Source organism: Phyllobates terribilis, unplaced genomic scaffold (genome assembly GCF_046119375.1).
Source record: "Phyllobates terribilis strain yellow unplaced genomic scaffold, ASM4611937v1 Scaffold_4__5_contigs__length_816908805, whole genome shotgun sequence".
NCBI classification, from domain to species: domain Eukaryota; kingdom Metazoa; phylum Chordata; class Amphibia; order Anura; family Dendrobatidae; genus Phyllobates; species Phyllobates terribilis.
The window spans coordinates 815400936-815421945 of NW_027362764.1; the positions used below are offsets into that span (position 1 = coordinate 815400936).

The 21010-nt window shown below is 45.8% G+C and overlaps 1 protein-coding gene across 5 annotated transcripts in view; it reads left to right on the forward strand.

The window, feature by feature from the left end:
- Positions 1-1695: 1695 nt before the first annotated feature.
- Positions 1696-21010, forward strand: part of LOC141266152 (microtubule-actin cross-linking factor 1, isoforms 6/7-like) — a 368828-nt gene continuing 349513 nt past the window's right edge. For 4 of the 5 annotated variants that reach the window (XR_012320208.1, XR_012320209.1, XM_073680138.1 and 1 more), the window contains exons 1-3: positions 1696-2263; positions 6313-6384; positions 15022-15171. Coding sequence is in view for 3 of the 5 variants with exons in the window: in XM_073680138.1 (XP_073536239.1) it covers positions 1739-2263; positions 6313-6384; positions 15022-15171 (747 nt within the window). In the remaining 2 variants the exon portion in view is untranslated. Of the gene's footprint in view, positions 2264-2310; positions 2453-6312; positions 6385-15021; positions 15172-21010 lie in introns of those variants that run through there. The other variant, XM_073680140.1, reaches the window with a different exon arrangement.

A 21010-nucleotide genomic window follows, 5' to 3' on the forward strand; every position in this document is an offset into this window, starting at 1 on the left:
GCAAGGTGTGGGAAAGACTTAGTGCAACACAGAGGGAAAAGGAGCCCAGACACTAGGGAGTGGAGACCTCCTAGTCTGGTCTAGCATCACCCTGTCTCCCCTACCGTCCCTATATTGGCTCTTCACCAATCACCGCAAGCGTGCCTCGCCCTTACTTTCCCTGGCGTATGGCTAAGGCTAGGGACGGGAGGAGATGAGCAATAATCGATCTCCACTAAACTCTATAGATAACAAGGGTAGACAAACAGGGGGGACTTGCTTAGCTTTAGAAGACTCCAAACAAATGCGCACATGGCCTCAAGCTCCAGAGAGGATGAAGTACTGCTCTTTCTAAATCCTCACAAGTAGTAATGAATATCGCCGGCACCTCCCTCTCAGACACACCAGGTATTTATACACCCAGGCCAGGGAGCTAATTAGCCAGAGGGAGGTAGCCGCTGGGTCCTAGAGACAGCCTCTAAGAAGATGTCTAATGCCAAACGTAGAGATCTCCTGCAACCAACTGCAGGGCGACTGTCTGTCACTTCTGATACACCCATAACAGTAATAAAGTGGGTAGAGACGCACAATGAGGGTACGAACATGGCGGTTATACATGGTGATGCCAAACTATGCGCCCCACACGTGACGGCCTTAAAGGCACAGTATAGCAGTAATCATGCACATTGTGGCATCGCTGCAGGAGGGATTCATATTCACAGAGATTTAGCTGAAAAGCTTCTGACATTTTGCAAAATATGTAAACTTTTACTTTACACAAAATTCCTGAATCTCGCTAGTCACGTGATCACTGGTCTGGCGGTCACTGGTTACGCGGTCACCGGATCACTGGTCTGGCGGTCACTGATTACGCGGTCACCGGTCACTTGATCACTGGTCTGGCGGTCACTGATTACGCGGTCACCGGTCACGTGATCACTGGTTACGCGTTCACTGGTCACGTGATCACTGGTCTTTCAGTCACTGGTCAGGCGGTCACTGGTCTGGTGCTCACATGGTCACTGCTCTGTTGGTTACTGGTCACATGATCACTGGTCTGGCGGCCTATGGCTATGTTCACACATTGCGTTTTTGCTGATCTCTTGCCAGGAGGTTTGTTCAGGATTTTTCTTGCTTTTTTGCTTGATTTTTGGTGCGTTTTTTCACTGTTTTTTTCACTGTCCTTTTGTCTCTGTTATGCATGTACATAAAGTTCAGTGAAAAAAAAAAATCTCATTCTGGGTTTGGCACAAAAAACACTGAAAAACCTGACACCTGCGCTTTTTGGTGCGTTTTTTTCAGCATTTTTTCCACCGCCCATTACTTCCAATGGGTGAAAAAATGCTGAAAGAAGTGACCTGCTCTATTTTGCAAAAAAGCATGCAAAGCACAAAATACGCAAAAAACAACAACCATGATGTGTGCATGAGATCTCTGGAATCTCATAGACTTTGCTGGTACTGCAAAACGCTGCTGAAAATTTGCATTAAAAAACGCATAAAAAAAAAACGCTGAAAAAACCAAGATGTGTGAACATAACCTAATAGATAAACTGCTGCCTTCAGCAGCCAATCACAGTTCAGCTCTCACCTGCTGCACTGCACTGGTAGGAAGAGAGCTGCGCTGTGATTGGTCGCTCTCGGCCGTTGATGTACGTCTCGGTGTTGTGGCTGCGGTCTCGGGCAGTAATGACGCCTTTGGTTTCTGTTTCAGGCCGGCGCTGCGCTGATGTCTGACGCTCCTGTGCCATCCGGGGACCATGGGTAATTCTGTCAGCCGGCCCGGCTGCTTGGGGGACAAGAAATCCCAGCAGAGTCTGAAGGAAGGTTGTTTGAAGGAGTCCATCATCGACATCCAGAGTGTGAGGAACAACGTGGAGGCCGGCGCCACGTCCACCACCGACAGGAAGAATGAGCGGCTGAACGAGAAGGAACTCAACGTCTCCACGGCAACCGGCAAAACCCAAACCAAAGAGCCGCTGCCAAAACAGAACAACGCCGACGCCAACGTCCAGCAGACCCGGCGGGACACGCCCAGGGCCACGCCCGACCATGGCGGCAACATGTGGGCGCTCCAGAGGGGCAGCGTGCAGAGGGCCTCCGGGAGCAGCAGCTTATGGCAGCCGCTCGCCACCAGGGAGGTGACGGAAGTGACGGAGGTGACGGAGACCGTTGTCACCGAGATTGTGGAGGTGACGCAATATCCCACCGGAGACAAGAGCGGAGAACCCGTCGTCACCAGGACCGTGAAAGTGCTGACGGAGCGTGCCGGCGAGCTGGCCGAGGTCAATATGTAACCATAGCGACCGACCACTCACATCAGTCTGCTGTAATAAAGGCATCATTGGAAAATCTCCAGAATGGTCATTATTCTGTAGGCCCACAACGGGGACCCCGAGGGCCCGACTCAGACCCCATGGGTGGTGTGAAATATGCCCAGAGCACTCAGTCTGTGTGCCCATGGGGCCCCTAAGGTGTGTATGCCCATGGGGCCCCTCTGATGTATGTGCCCTTGGTGCCCCTCTGATGTGTGTGCCCACAGGGCCCCTCTGGTGTGTGTGCCCACGGGGCCCCTCTGGTGTGTGTGCCCACGGGGTCCCTCTGATGTGTGTGCCCACAGGGCCCTTCTGGTGTGTGCCCACGGGGCCCCTTTCATGTGTGTGTCCATGTGGCCCCTCTGATGTGTGTGCCCATGGGGCCCCTCTGGTGTGTATGCCCACGGGGCCCCTCTGATGTATGTGCCCTTGGTGCCCCTCTGACATGTGTGCCCACAGGGCCCTTCTGGTGTGTGCCCACGGGGCCCCTTTGATGTGTCTGTCAACGGGGCCCCTCTGATGTGTGTGCCCTTGGGGCCCCTCTGATGTGTCTGTCAATGGGGCCCCTCTGATGTGTGTACCCTTGGGGCCCCTCTGATGTGTGTGCCCTTGGGTCCCCTCTGATGTGTGTGCCCTCGGGTCCTCTCTGATGTGTGTGCCCTCGGGGCCCCTCTGATGTGTGTGCCCTCGGGGCCCTCTGATGTGTGGGCACGGGGCCCCTCTGATGTGTGTGCCCTCGGGGCCCCTCTGATGTGTGTGCCCACGGGGCCCATCTGATGTGTGTGCACGGGGCCCCTCTGATGTGTGGGTGCACAGGGCCTCTCTGATGTGTGTGCCCTCAGGGCCCCTCTGATGTGTGTGCACGGGGCCCCTCTGATGTGTGTGCACGGGGCCCCTCTGATGTGTGTGCCCTCGGGGCCCCTCTGATGTGTGTGCCCACGGGGCCCCTCTGATGTGTGTGCCCTCGGGGCCTCTCTGATGTGTGTGCCCTCGGAGCTCCTCTGATGTGTGTGCCCTCGGGTCCTCTCTGATGTGTGTGCCCTCGGGGCCCCTCTGATGTGTGTGCCCTCGGGGCCCCTCTAATGTGTGTGCCCTCGGGGTCCCTCTGACGTGTGTGCCCACAGGGCCCTTCTGGTGTGTGCCCACGGGGCCCCTTTGATGTGTCTGTCAACGGGGCCCCTCTGATGTGTGTGCCCTTGGGGCCCCTCTGATGTGTGTGCCCTCGGGGCTCCTCTGATGTGTGTGCCCTCGGGTCCTCTCTGATGTGTGTGCCCTTGGGGCCCCTCTGATGTGTGTGCCCTCGGGGCTCCTCTGATGTGTGTGCCCTCGGGTCCTCTCTGATGTGTGTGCCCTTGGGGCCCCTCTGATGTGTGTGCCCTCGGGGCCCCTCTGATGTGTGTGCCCTCGGGGCCCCTCTGATGTGTGTGCGCTCGGGTCCTCTCTGATGTGTGTGCACGGGGCCCCTCTGATGTGTGCCCTCGGGGCCCCTCTGATGTGTGTGCCCTCGGGGCCCCTCTGATGTGTGTGCCCTCGGGGCCCCTCTGATGTGTGTGCCCTCGGGGCCCCTCTGATGTGTGTGCCCTCGGGGCCCCTCTGATGTGTGTGTCAATGGGGCATATGTGATCTATGTGTCCACGCGGCCCCTCTGTCCTCTCTACGCTCCTGGAGCCCCTCTGTTCTCTGTATGCCCCTGGGGCCCCTCTGTTCTCTGTACGCCCCTGGAGCCCCTCTATGCTCTTGGGGCCCCTCTGTTCTCTGTACTCCCCTGGAGCCCCTCTATGCTCTTGGGGCCCCTCTGTTCTCTGTATGCCCCTGGAGCCCCTCTATGCTCTTGGGGCCCCTCTGTTGTCTGAACGCCCCTGGAGCCCCTCTATGCTCTTGGGGCCCCTCTGTTGTCTGTACATCCCTGGAACCTCTCTGTTCTCCGTACGCGCCTGGGGCCCCTCTCTTCTCTGTAAGCCTCTGGGACCGCTCTCTGCTCTGTACGCTCCTAGGGCCCCTCTCTTCTCTGCAGATCTCGGGGCCCCTCTCTTCTCTGCAGATCTCGGGGCCCCTCTCTTCTCTGCAGATCTCGGGGGCCCCTCTCTTCTCTGCAGATCTCGGGGCCCCTCTCTTCTCTGCAGATCTCGGGGCCCCTCTCTTCTCTGCAGATCTCGGGGGCCCCTCTCTTCTCTGCAGATCTCGGGGCCCCTCTCTTCTCTGCAGATCTCGGGGGTCCTCTCTTCTCTGCAGGTCTCGGGGGCCCCTCTCTTCTCTGCAGATCTCGGGGACCCCTCTCTTCTCTGCAGATCTCGGGGGCCCTCTCTTCTCTGCAGATCTCGGGGCCCCTCTCTTCTCTGCAGATCTCGGGGCCCCTCTCTTCTCTGCAGATCTCGGGGCCCCTCTCTTCTCTGCAGATCTCGGGGGCCCCTCTCTTCTCTGCAGATCTCGGGGGCCCTCTCTTCTCTGCAGATCTCGGGGCCCCTCTCTTCTCTGCAGATCTCGGGGGCCCTCTCTTCTCTGCAGATCTCGGGGGCCCTCTCTTCTCTGCAGATCTCGGGGGCCCTCTCTTCTCGGCAGATCTCGGGGCCCCTCTCTTCTCTGCAGATCTCGGGGGCCCTCTCTTCTCGGCAGATCTCGGGGGCCCCTATCTTCTCTGCAGATCTCGGGGGCCCCTCTCTTCTCGGCAGATCTCGGGGGCCCTCTCTTCTCTGCAGGTCTCGGGGGCCCCTCTCTTCTCTGCAGATCTCGGGGCCCCTCTCTTCTCTGCAGGTCTCGGGGACCCTCTCTTCTCTGCAGATCTCGGGGACCCTCTCTTCTCTGCAGATCTCGGGGGCCCCTCTCTTCTCTGCAGATCTCGGGGGCCCCTCTCTTCTCTGCAGATCTCGGGGGCCCCTCTCTTCTCTGCAGATCTCGGGGGCCCCTCTCTTCTCTGCAGGTCTCGGGGGCCCCTCTCTTCTCTGCAGGTCTCGGGGGCCCCTCTCTTCTCTGCAGATCTCGGGGGCCCCTCTCTTCTCTGCAGATCTCGGGGGCCCCTCTCTTCTCCGCAGGTCTTGGGGGCCCCTCTCTTCTCTGCAGGTCTTGGGGGCCCCTCTCTTCTCTGCAGGTCTCAGGGGCCCCTCTCTTCTCTGCAGGTCTCGGGGGCCCCTCTCTTCTCTGCAGATCTCGGGGACCCTCTCTTCTCTGCAGATCTCGGGGGCCTCTCTCTTCTCTGCAGATCTCGGGGGCCCCTCTCTTCTCTGCAGGTCTCGGGGGCCCCTCTCTTCTCTGCAGATCTCGGGGGCCCCTCTCTTCTCTGCAGGTCTCGGGGGCCCCTCTCTTCTCTGCAGATCTCAGGGGCCCCTCTCTTCTCTGCAGATCTCGGGGGCCCCTCTCTTCTCTGCAGATCTCGGGGCCCCTCTCTTCTCTGCAGGTATCGGGGACCCTCTCTTCTCTGCAGATCTCGGGGGCCCCTCTCTTCTCTGCAGATCTCGGGGGCCCCTCTCTTCTCTGCAGATCTCGGGGGCCCCTCTCTTCTCTGCAGGTCTCGGGGGCCCCTCTCTTCTCTGCAGGTCTCGGGGGCCCCTCTCTTCTCTGCAGGTCTCGGGGCCCCTGTTCTATGTACAGATGGCCCCGGCCCCCCGCGGGTCTTCCTTCTCCCAGTAATGAGGCGGCTGATGGCTCAGGCGTCGGTCATACCATACAATGCGCTGTGTGCGGAGCCTCTGGCCTCCGTGGCGGCCGCAGTCGTGGACTCCGCAGTTGCACGGTATACAGGGGATGAGACTTCATCATTTACGCTTTGCTGATTTCCCGCTGCGGCGGTCTCATGCGGGGCGCGTTTCTTTTGCATTGATGGTGAGGGTCCGCCAGGTCTTCATGCAGTTTTTCATTACGCAGTCGAAAAAATCTCATGTGAATGAATCTGGAGCTGTTCACACCATAATACTGGGGGTTAATTTCCTGGACACGTGTGGCCCCCAAACATTATACTCTGCTCCCCGCTGCACACGGATCTGACTACAAGACGGAGCCGTAACCTGTGATAACTGTGATTCCAGGTGCAGACGAGTCGTGAGGCCCAAACAGAAGCTCAGTACCAAGTGGGGAAGTGGGACGCCTACAGCAAGACGGTATATAGTGGCATCCTGTGTGATATGTAGTGACATCACGTGGTGTAGACGTGTCATCCTGTGTGATATGTAATGACATCACGTGGTATAGACGTGTCATCCTGTGTGATATGTATGACATCACGTGGTGTAGACGTGTCATCCTGCGTGATATGTAGTGACATCACGTAGTATAGACGTGTCATCCTGTGTGATATGTAGTGACACCATTTGGTGTAGACGTGTCATCCTGTGTGATATGTAGTGACATCACGAGGTGTAGACGTGTCATCCTGTGTGATATGTATGACATCACGTGGTGTAGACGTGTCATCCTGTGTGATATGTAGTGACATCACGAGGTGTAGACGTGTTATCCTGTGTGATATGTAATGACATCACGAGGTGTAGACGTGTCATCCTGTGTGATATGTAGTGACATCACGTGGTATAGACGTGTCATCCTGCGTGATATGTAGTGACATCACGTGGTATAGATGTATCATCCTGTGTGTTATGTAGTGACATCACGAGGTGTAGATGTGTCATCCTGTGTGTTATGTAGTGACATCACGAGGTATAGACGTGTCATCCTGTGTGTTATGTAGTGACATCACGAGGTATAGACGTGTCATCCTGTGTGATATGTAATGACATCACGAGGTGTAGACGTGTCATCCTGTGTGATATGTAGTGACATCATGAGGTGTAGACGTGTCATCCTGTGTGATATGTAATGACATCACGAGGTGTAGACGTATCATCCTGTGTGTTATGTAGTGACATCATGAGGTGTAGACGTGTCATCCTGTGTGTTATGTAGTGACATCACGTGATATAGACGTGTCATCCTGTGTGATATGTAGTGACATCACGAAGTATAGACGTGTCATCCTGCGTGATATGTAGTGACATCACGAGGTGTAGATGTGTCATCCTGTGATATGTAGTGACATCACGAGGTGTAGACGTGTCATCCTGTGTTATGTAGTGACATTACGTGGTATAGACGTGTCATCCTGTGTGATATGTAATGACATCACGTGGTATAGACGTGTCATCCTGTGTGATATGTACTGACATCACGTGGTGTAGACGTGTCATCCTGTGTGATATGTAGTGACATCACGTGGTGTAGACGTGTCATCCTGTGTGATATGTAGTGACATTACGTGGTATAGACGTGTCATCCTGTGTGATATGTAATGACATCACGTGGTATAGACGTGTCATCCTGTGTGATATGTAGTGACATTACGTGGTATAGACGTGTCATCCTGTGTGATATGTAATGACATCACGTGGTATAGACGTGTCATCCTGTGTGATATGTAGTGACATCACGTGGTATAGACGTGTCATCCTGTGTGATATGTAGTGACATCACGTGGTATAGACGTGTCATCCTGTGTGATATGTAGTGACATCACGTGGTATAGACGTGTCATCCTGTGTGATATGTAGTGACATCACGTGGTATAGACGTGTCATCCTGTGTGATATGTAGTGACATCACGTGGTATAGACGTGTCATCCTGTGTGATATGTAGTGACATCACGTGGTATAGAAGTGTCATCCTGTGATATGTAGTGACATCACGAGGTATAGACGTGTCATCCTGTGTGATATGTAGTGACATCACGTGATATACACGTGTCATCCTGTGTGATATGTAGTGACATCACGTGGTATAGACGTGTCATCCTGTGTGATATGTAGTGACATCATGTGGTATAGACGTGTCATCCTGTGTGATATGTAATGACATCACGTGGTATAGACATGTCATCCTGTGTGATATGTAGTGACATCACGTGGTATAGACGTGTCATCCTGTGTGATATGTAATGACATCACGTGGTATAGACGTGTCATCCTGTGTGATATGTAGTGACATCATGTGGTATAGACGTGTCATCCTGTAATGACATCACTTGGTATAGACGTGTCATCCTGTGTGATATGTAGTGACATCACGTGGTATAGACGTGTCATCCTGTGTGATATGTAATGACATCACATGGTGTAGACGTGTCATCCTGTGTGATATGTAGTGACATCACGTGGTATAGACGTGTCATCCTGTGTGATATGTAGTGACATCACGTGGTATAGACGTGTCATCCTGTGTGATATGTAGTGACATCATGTGGTATAGACGTGTGATATGTAATGACATCACGTGGTATAGACATGTCATCCTGTGTGATATGTAGTGACATCACGTGGTATAGACGTGTCATCCTGTGTGATATGTAGTGACATCACGTGGTATAGACGTGTCATCCTGTGTGATATGTAGTGACATCACGTGGTATAGACGTGTCATCCTGTGTGATATGTAATGACATCACTTGGTATAGACGTGTCATCCTGTGTGATATGTAGTGACATCACGTGGTATAGACGTGTCATCCTGTGTGATATGTAGTGACATCACTTGATATAGACGTGTCATCCTGTGTGATATGTAATGACATCACATGGTGTAGACGTGTCATCCTGTGTGATATGTAGTGACATCACGTGGTGTAGACGTGTCATCCTGTGTGATATGTAGTGACATCACGTGGTATAGACGTGTCATCCTGTGTGATATGTAATGACATCACGAGGTGTAGACGTGTCATCCTGTGTGATATGTAGTGACATCACGTGGTGTAGACATGTTATCCTGTGTGATATGTAGTGACATCACGTGGTATAGACGTGTCATCCTGTGTGATATGTAATGACATCACGTGGTATAGACGTGTCATCCTGTGTGATATGTAGTGACATCACGTGGTGTAGACGTGTCATCCTGTGTGATATGTAGTGACATCACGTGGTATAGACGTGTCATCCTGTGTGATATGTATGACATCACGTGGTATAGACGTGTCATCCTGTGTGATATGTAGTGACATCACGTGGTAAAGACGTGTCATCCTGTGTGATATGTAGTGACATCACGTGGTGTAAACATGTCATCCTGTGTGATATGTAGTGACATCACGTGGTATAGACGTGTCATCCTGTGTGATATGTAGTGACATCACGTGGTATAGACATGTCATCCTGTGATATGTAGTGACATCACGTGGTGTAGACATGTCATCCTGTGTGATATGTAGTGACATCACGTGGTATAGACGTGTCATCCTGTGTGATATGTAATGACATCACGTGGTATAGACATGTCATCCTGTGTGATATGTAGTGACATCACGTGGTATAGACGTGTCATCCTGTGTGATATGTAATGACATCACGTGGTATAGACGTGTCATCCTGTGTGATATGTAGTGACATCACGTGGTATAGACGTGTCATCCTGTGTGATATGTAGTGACATCACGTGGTGTAGACATGTCATCCTGTGTGATATGTAGTGACATCACGTGGTATAGACGTGTCATCCTGTGTGATATGTAATGACATCACGTGGTATAGACATGTCATCCTGTGTGATATGTAGTGACATCACGTGGTATAGACGTGTCATCCTGTGTGATATGTAATGACATAACGTGGTATAGACGTGTCATCCTGTGTGATATGTAGTGACATCACGTGGTATAGACGTGTCATCCTGTGTGATATGTAGTGACATCACGTGGTATAGACGTGTCATCCTGTGTGATATGTAATGACATCTCGAGGTGTAGACGTGTCATCCTGTGTGATATGTAGTGACATCACGTGGTGTAGACGTGTCATCCTGTGTGATATGTAGTGACATCACGTGGTATAGACGTGTCATCCTGTGTGATATGTAATGACATCACGTGGTATAGACGTGTCATCCTGTGTGATATGTAGTGACATCACGTGGTGTAGACGTGTCATCCTGTGTGATATGTAGTGACATCACGTGGTATAGACGTGTCATCCTGTGTGATATGTATGACATCACGTGATATAGACGTGTCATCCTGTGTGATATGTAGTGACATCATGTGGTATAGACGTGTCATCCTGTGTGATATGTAGTGACATCACGTGGTATTGACGTGTCATCCTGTGTGATATGTAGTGACATCACGTGGTATAGACGTGTCATCCTGTGCGATTTATAGTGACAACATGTAGTATAGACGTGTCATCCTGTGTGATATGTAGTGACATCACGTGATATACACGTGTCATCCTGTGTGATATGTAGTGACATCACGTGGTATAGACGTGTCATCCTGTGTGATATGTAGTGACATCACGTGGTATAGACGTGTCATCCTGTGTGATATGTAATGACATCACGTGGTTTAGACGTGTCATCCTGTGTGATATGTAGTGACATCACGTGGTATAGACGTGTCATCCTGTGTGATATGTAGTGACATCACGTGGTATAGACGTGTCATCCTGTGCGATATATAGTGACAACATGTAGTATAGACGTGTCATCCTGTGTGATATGTAGTGACATCACGTGATATACACGTGTCATCCTGTGTGATATGTAGTGACATCACGTGGTATAGACGTGTCATCCTGTGTGATATGTAGTGACATCACGTGGTATAGACGTGTCATCCTGTGTGATATGTAATGACATCACGTGGTTTAGACGTGTCATCCTGTGTGATATGTAGTGACATCACGTGGTATAGACGTGTCATCCTGTGTAATATGTAGTGACATCACGTGGTATAGACGTGTCATCCTGTGTGATATGTAGTGACATCACGTGGTGTAGACATGTCATCCTGTGTGATATGTAGTGACATCACGTGGTATAGACGTGTCATCCTGTGTGATATGTAATGACATCACGTGGTATAGACATGTCATCCTGTGTGATATGTAGTGACATCACGTGGTATAGACGTGTCATCCTGTGTGATATGTAATGACATAACGTGGTATAGACGTGTCATCCTGTGTGATATGTAGTGACATCACGTGGTATAGACGTGTCATCCTGTGTGATATGTAGTGACATCACGTGGTATAGACGTGTCATCCTGTGTGATATGTAATGACATCTCGAGGTGTAGACGTGTCATCCTGTGTGATATGTAGTGACATCACGTGGTGTAGACGTGTCATCCTGTGTGATATGTAGTGACATCACGTGGTATAGACGTGTCATCCTGTGTGATATGTAATGACATTACGTGGTATAGACGTGTCATCCTGTGTGATATGTAGTGACATCACGTGGTGTAGACGTGTCATCCTGTGTGATATGTAGTGACATCACGTGGTATAGACGTGTCATCCTGTGTGATATGTATGACCTCACGTGATATAGACGTGTCATCCTGTGTGATATGTAGTGACATCATGTGGTATAGACGTGTCATCCTGTGTGATATGTAGTGACATCACGTGGTATTGACGTGTCATCCTGTGTGATATGTAGTGACATCACGTGGTATAGACGTGTCATCCTGTGCGATTTATAGTGACAACATGTAGTATAGACGTGTCATCCTGTGTGATATGTAGTGACATCACGTGATATACACGTGTCATCCTGTGTGATATGTAGTGACATCACGTGGTATAGACGTGTCATCCTGTGTGATATGTAATGACATCACGTGGTTTAGACGTGTCATCCTGTGTGATATGTAGTGACATCACGTGGTATAGACGTGTCATCCTGTGTGATATGTAGTGACATCACGTGGTATAGACGTGTCATCCTGTGCGATATATAGTGACAACATGTAGTATAGACGTGTCATCCTGTGTGATATGTAGTGACATCACGTGATATACACGTGTCATCCTGTGTGATATGTAGTGACATCACGTGGTATAGACGTGTCATCCTGTGTGATATGTAGTGACATCACGTGGTATAGACGTGTCATCCTGTGTGATATGTAATGACATCACGTGGTTTAGACGTGTCATCCTGTGTGATATGTAGTGACATCACGTGGTATAGACGTGTCATCCTGTGTGATATGTAGTGACATCACATGGTATAGACGTGTCATCCTGTGTGATATGTAGTGACATCACGAGGTGTAGACGTGTCATCCTTTGTGATATGTAGTGACATCACGTGGTGTAGGCGTGTCATCCTGTGTGACATATATGACATTACGTGGTATAGACGTGTCATCCTGTGTGATATGTAGTGACATCACGTGGTGTAGACGTGTCATCCTGTGTGATATGTAGTGACATCACGTGGTATAGACGTGTCATCCTGTGTGATATGTATGACATCACGTGGTGTAGACATGTCATCCTGCGTGATATGTAGTGACATCACGTAGTATAGACGTGTCATCCTGTGTGATATGTAGTGACACCACTTGGTGTAGACGTGTCATCCTGTGTGATATGTAGTGACATCACGTAGTATAGACGTGTCATCCTGTGTGATATGTAGTGACACCACTTGGTGTAGACGTGTCATCCTGTGTGATATGTATGACATCACGTGGTGTAGACGTGTCATCCTGCGTGATATGTAGTGACATCACGAGGTGTAGACGTGTCATCCTGTGTCATATGTAGTGACATCACGTGGTATAGACGTGTCATCCTGTGTGATATGTAGTGACATCACGAGGTATAGATGTGTCATCCTGTGTGATATGTAGTGACATCACGTGGTATAGACGTGTCATCCTGTGTGATATGTAGTGACATCACGTGGTATAGACGTGTCATCCTGTGTGATATGTAAGACATCACGTGGTATAGACGTGTCATCCTGTGTGATATGTAGTGACATCACGTAGTATAGACGTGTCATCCTGTGTGATATGTAGTGACATCACTTGGTGTAGACGTGTCATCCTGTGTGATATGTAGTGACATCACTTAGTATAGATGTGTCATCCTCTGTGATATGTAGTGACATCACGTGGTATAGACGTGTCATCCTGTGTGATATGTAGTGACATCACGTGGTATAGACGTGTCATCCTGTGTGATATGTAGTGACATCACGAGGTATAGATGTGTCATCCTGTGTGATATGTAGTGACATCACGTGGTATAGATGTGTTATCCTGTATGATATGTAGTGACATCACGTGGTATAGACGTGTCATCCTGTGTGATATGTAGTGACATCACGAGGTATAGACGTGTCATCCTCTGTGATATGTAGTGACATCACGTGGTGTAGACGTGTCATCCTGTGTGATATGTAGTGACATCACGTAGTATAGACGTGTCATCCTGTGTGATATGTAGTGACATCACGTGGTGTAGACGTGTCATCCTGTGTGATATGTAGTGACATCACGTGGTATAGACATGTCATCCTGTGTGATATGTAGTGACATCACGTATAGACGTGTCATCCTGTGTGATATGTAGTGACATCACGTGGTATAGATGTGTCATCCTGTGTGATATGTAGTGACATCACGTATAGACGTGTCATCCTGTGTGATATGTAGTGACATCACGTGGTATAGACGTGTCATCCTGTGTGATATGTAGTGACATCACGTGGTATAGATGTGTCATCCTGTGTGATATGTAGTGACATCACGTGGTATAGACGTGTCATCCTGTGTGATATGTAGTGACATCACGTATAGACGTGTCATCCTGTGTGATATGTAGTGACATCACGTGGTGTAGACGTGTCATCCTGTGTGATATCTGGTGACATCACGTGGTGTAGACGTGTCATCCTGTGTGATATGTGGTGACATCACGTGGTGTAGACGTGTCATCCTGTGTGATATGTATGACATCACGTGGTGTAGACGTGTCATCCTGTGTGATATGTGGTGACATCACGTGGTGTAGACGTGTCATCCTGTGTGATATGTAGTGACATCACGTGGTATAGACGTGTCATCCTGTGTGATATGTAATGACATCACGTGATATAGATGTGTCATTCTGCGTGATATGTAATGACATCACGTGGTGTAGACGTGTCATCCTATGTGATATGTAGTGACATCACGTGGTGTAGACGTGTCATCCTATGTGATATGTAGTGACATCACGTGGTGTAGACGTGTCATCCTGTGTGATATGTAGTGACATCACGCGGTGTAGACGTGTCATCCTGTGTGATATGTAGTGACATCACGTGGTATAGACGTGTCATCCTATGTGATATGTAGTGACATCACGTGGTATAGACGTGTCATCCTGTGTGATATGTAGTGACATCACGTGGTATAGACGTGTCATCCTGTGTGATATGTAGTGACATCATGTGGTACAGACGTGTCATCCTGTGTGATATGTAATGACATCACGTGGTATAGACGTGTCATCCTGTGTGATATGTCGTGGCATCACTTGGTATAGACGTGTCATCCTGTGTGATATGTAATGACATCACGTGGTATAGATGTGTGATCCTGTGTGATATGTAGTGACATCACGTGGTATAGACGTGTCATCCTGTGTGATATGTAATGACATCACGTGGTATAGACGTGTCATCCTGTGTCATATGTAGTGACATCACGTATAGACGTGTCATCCTGTGTGATATGTAGTGACATCACGAGGTGTAGACGTGTCATCCTATGTGATATGTAATGACATCACGTGGTATAGACGTGTGATCCTTTGTGATATGTAGTGACATCACGTGGTATAGACGTGTCATCCTGTGTGATATGTAGTGACATCACGTGGTATAGACGTGTCATCCTGTGTGATATGTAGTGACATCACGTGGTGGTGTATATCTCGGGCTGTATTCATGTCTGTTCATACTTCAGGTTTCTCATCATGCTTTGGCTCTGCCGGAACCCCCTGAAAACCAGGAGACTGTCCTCAGCTGGGTGTCGGAAATGGAGGATCTGATGGAGGCCCAGAAGCCTCTGTCCTCCGAGGCTAAAGTGGTGAAGGCCCAGCTCCAGGAACAGAAGGTAAGATTTGGGGTCTGTCCTGTATTATCGGTGGATTATATTACTCAAATCCTGTATTCTCAGTGGATTATATTACACGTCTGTCTTGTTTTTTCTGTGGATTATATTACACTTGTGTCCTGTATTCTCTGTGGATTATATTACACTTGTGTCCTGTATTCTCTGTGGATTATAGTACACGTGTGTCCTGTATTCTCTGTGGATTATAGTACACGTGTGTCCTGTATTTTCTGCGGATTATATTGCACGTCTGTCTGTATTCTCTGTGGATTATATTACACGTCTGTCCTGTATTCTCTGTGGATTATATTACACGTGTGTCCTGTATTCTCCGTGGATTATATTACACGTCTGTCTTGTTTTATCTGTGGATTATATTACACTTGTGTCCTGTATTCTCTGTGAATTATATTACTTGTGTGTCCTGTATTCTCTATGGATTATATTCCACGTGTGTCCTGTATTCTCAGTGGATTATATTACACGTCTGTCTTGTTTTATCTGTGGATTATATTACACTTGTGTCCTGTATTCTCTATGGATTATATTACACTTGTGTCCTGTATTCTCAGTGGATTATATTACACGTCTGTCTTGTTTTATCTGTGGATTATATTACACTTGTGTCCTGTATTCTCTGTGAATTATATTACTTGTGTGTCCTGTATTCTCTATGGATTATATTACACGTGTGTCCTGTATTATCTGTGGATTATATTACACGTCTGTCCTATATTATCTGTGGATTATATTACACTTGTGTCCTGTATTCTCTGTGGATTATATTACACGTGTGTCCCGTATTCTCTGTGGATTATATTACACGTGTGCCCTGTATTCTCTGTGGATTATATTACACGTCTGTCCTGTATTATCTGTGGATTATATTACACTTGTTTCCTGTATTATCTGTGGATTATATTACACTTGTGTCCTGTATTATCTGTGGATTATATTACACTTGTGTCCTGTATTATCTGTGGATTATATTATACATCTGTCCTGTATTATCTGTGGATTATATTACACTTGTGTCCTGTATTCTCTGTGGATTATATTGCACTTGTGTTGTGTATTCTCTGTGGATTATATTACACGTGTGCCCTGTATTCTCTGTGGATTATATTACACTTGTGTCCTGTATTCTCTGTGGATTATATTACACGTGTGTCCTGTATTCTCTGTGGATTATAGTACACGTTTGTCTTGTATTATCTGTGGATTATATTACACTTGTGTCCTGTATTCTCTGTGGATTATATTACACGTGTGTCCTGTATTCTCTGTGGATTATAATACACTTGTGTCCTGTATTCTCTGTGGATTATATTACACTTGTGTCCTGTATTATCTGTGGATTATATTACACGTCTGTCCTGTATTATCTGTGGATTATATTACACTTGTGTCCTGTATTCTCTGTGGATTATATTACACTTGTGTCCTGTATTCTCTGTGGATTATATTGCACTTGTGTTCTGTATTTTCTGTGGATTATATTACACTTGTGTCCTGTATTCTCTGTGGATTATATTACACTTGTGTCCTGTATTCTCTGTGGATTATATTACACGTGTGTCCTGTATTATCTGTGGATTATATTACACGTCTGTCCTGTATTATCTGTGGATTATATTACACTTGTGTCCTGTATTCTCTGTGGATTATATTACACGTGTGTCCTGTATTATCTGTGGATTATATTACTCGTGTGTCCTGTATTCTCTGTGGATTATATTACATGTGTGTCCTGTATTATCTGTCGATTATATTACACGTCTGTCCTGTATTATCTGTGGATTATATTACACTTGTGTCCTGTATTCTCTGTGGATTATATTACACGTGTGTCCTATATTATCTGTGGATTATATTACACGTCTGTCCTGTATTATCTGTGGATTATATTACACTTGTGTCCTGTATTCTCAGTGGATTATATTACACTTGTGTCCTGTATTCTCTGTGGATTATATTACACGTCTGTCCTGTATTATCTGTGGATTATATTACACTTGTGTCCTGTATTCTCTGTGGATTATATTACACGTGTGCCCTGTATTCTCTGTGGATTATATTACACGTCTGTCCTGTATTATCTGTCGATTATATTACACTTGTGTCCTGTATTCTCTGTGGATTATATTAGACGTGTGTCCTGTATTATCTGTGGATTATATTACACGTCTGTCCTGTATTATCTGTGGATTATATTACACTTGTGTCCTGTATTCTCTGTGGATTATATTACACTTGTGTCCTGTATTCTCTGTGGATTATATTGCACTTGTGTTCTGTATTTTCTGTGGATTATATTACACTTGTGTCCTGTATTCTCTGTGGATTATATTACACTTGTGTCCTGTATTCTCTGTGGATTATATTACACGTGTGTCCTGTATTATCTGTGGATTATATTACACGTCTGTCCTGTATTATCTGTGGATTATATTACACTTGTGTCCTGTATTCTCTGTGGATTATATTACACGTGTGTCCTGTATTATCTGTGGATTATATTACTCGTGTGTCCTGTATTCTCTGTGGATTATATTACATGTGTGTCCTGTATTATCTGTCGATTATATTACACGTCTGTCCTGTATTATCTGTGGATTATATTACACTTGTGTCCTGTATTCTCTGTGGATTATATTACACGTGTGTCCTATATTATCTGTGGATTATATTACACGTCTGTCCTGTATTATCTGTGGATTATATTACACTTGTGTCCTGTATTCTCAGTGGATTATATTACACTTGTGTCCTGTATTCTCTGTGGATTATATTACACGTCTGTCCTGTATTATCTGTGGATTATATTACACTTGTGTCCTTTATTCTCTGTGGATTATATTACACGTGTGCCCTGTATTCTCTGTGGATTATATTACACGTCTGTCCTGTATTATCTGTCGATTATATTACACTTGTGTCCTGTATTCTCTGTGGATTATATTACACGTGTGTCCTGTATTATCTGTGAATTATATTACTCGTGTGTCCTGTATTCTCTGTGGATTATATTACATGTGTGTCCTGTATTATCTGTCGATTATATTACACGTCTGTCCTGTATTATCTGTGGATTATATTACACTTGTGTCCTGTATTCTCTGTGGATTATATTACACGTGTGCCCTGTATTCTCTGTGGATTATATTACACGTCTGTCCTGTATTATATGTGGATAATATTACACTTGTTTCCTGTATTATCTGTGGATTATATTACACTTGTGTCCTGTATTATCTGTGGATTATATTACACTTGTGTCCTGTATTATCTGTGGATTATATTACACGTCTGTCCTGTATTATCTGTGGATTATATTACACTTGTGTCCTGTATTCTCTGTGAATTATATTGCACTTGTGTTCTGTATTTTCTGTGGATAATATTACATGTCTGTCCTGTATTATCTGTGGATTATATTACACTTGTGTCCTGTATTCTCTGTGGATTATATTACACGTGTGTCCTGTATTATCTGTGAATTATATTACTCGTGTGTCCTGTATTCTCTGTGGATTATATTACATGTGTGTCCTGTATTATCTGTCGATTATATTACACGTATGTCCTGTATTATCTGTGGATTATATTACACTTGTGTCCTGTATTCTCTGTGGATTATATTACACGTGTGCCCTGTATTCTCTGTGGATTATATTACACGTCTGTCCTGTATTGTCTGTGGATAATATTACACTTGTTTCCTGTATTATCTGTGGATTATATTACACTTGTGTCCTGTATTATCTGTGGATTATATTACACTTGTGTCCTGTATTATCTGTGGATTATATTACACGTCTGTCCTGTATTATCTGTGGATTATATTACACTTGTGTCCTGTATTCTCTGTGGATTATATTGCACTTGTGTTCTGTATTTTCTGTGGATTATATTACACGTGTGCCCTGTATTCTCTGTGGATTATATTACACTTGTGTCCTGTATTCTCTGTGGATTATATTGCACTTGTGTTCTGTATTTTCTGTGGATTATATTGCACTTGTGTCCTGTATTCTCTGTGGATTATATTACACGTGTGTCCTGTATTCTCTGTGGATTATATTACACGTCTGTCTGTATTCTCTGTGGATTATATTACACGTGTTTCCTGTATTATCTGTGGATTATATTACACGTGTGTCCTGTATTATCTGTGGATTATATTACACGTGTGTCCTGTATTCTCTGTGGATTATATTACACGTGTGTCCTGTATTCTCTGTGGATTATATTACACTTGTGTCCTGTATTTTCTGTGGATTATATTACACGTGTATCCTGTATTCTCTGTGGATTATATTACACTTGTGTCCTGTATTCTCTGTGGATTATATTACACGTGTGTCCTGTATTCTTTGTGGATTATAGTACACTTGTGTCCTGTATTCTCTGTGGACTATATTACACTTGTGTCCTGTATTATCTGTGGATTATATTACACGTCTGTCCTGTATTATCTGTGGATTATATTACACGTCTGTCCTGTATAATCTGTGGATTATATTACACTTGTGTCCTGTATTCTCTGTGAATTATATTGCACTTGTGTTCTGTATTTTCTGTGGATTATATTACACTTGTGTCCTGTATTATCTGTGGATTATATTACACTTGTATCCTGTATTCTCTGTGGATTATATTACACGTGTCCTGTATTATCTGTGGATTATATTACACGTCTGTCCTGTATAATCTGTGGATTATATTACACTTGTGTCCTGTATTCTCTGTGGATTATATTGCACTTGTGTTCTGTATTTTCTGTGGATTATATTACACTTGTGTCCTGTATTATCTGTGGATAATATTACACTTGTGTCCTGTATTCTCTGTGGATTATATTACATGTGTGTCCTGTATTATCTGTGAATTATATTACTCGTGTGTCCTGTATTCTCTGTGGATTATGTTACATGTGTGTATTGTATTATCTGTCGATTATATTACACATCTGTCCTGTATTATCTGTGGATTATATTACACTTGTGTCCTGTATTATCTGTGGATTATATTATACGTCTGTCCTGTATTATCTGTGGATTATATTACACGTCTGTCCTGTATTCTCTGTGGATTATATTACACTTGTGTCCTGTATTCTCTGTGGATTATATTACACTTGTGTCCTGTATTCTCTGTGGATTATATTACACTTGTGTCCTGTATTCTCTGTGGATTATATTGCACTTGTGTTCTGTATTTTCTGTGGATTATATTACACTTGTGTCCTGTATTATCTGTGGATTATATTACACTTGTGTCCTGTATTCTCTGTGGATTATATTACACGTGTGTCCTGTATTCTCTGTGGATAATATTACACGTCTGTCCTGTATTATCTGTGGATAATATTACACTTGTGTCCTGTATTCTCTGTGGATTGTATTACACGTGTGTCCTGTATTATCTGTGGATTATATTACACTTGTGTCCTGTATTCTCTGTGGATTATATTACACATGTGTCCTGTATTCTCTGTGGATTATATTACACGTCTGTCCTGTATTATCTGTGGATTATATTACACTTGTGTCCTGTATTCTTTGTGGATTATATTACACTTGTGTCCTGTATTTTCTGTGGATTATATTACACTTGTGTCCTGTATTCTCTGTGGATTATATTACACTTGTGTCCTGTATTCTCTGTGGATTATATTACACGTGTGTCCTGTATTCTCTGTGGATTATATTACACTTGTGTCCTGTATTCTCTGTGGATTATATTACACTTGTGTCCTGTATTCTCTGTGGATTATATTACACTTGTGTCCTGTATTCTCTGTGGATTATATTACACTTGTGTCCTGTATTCTCTG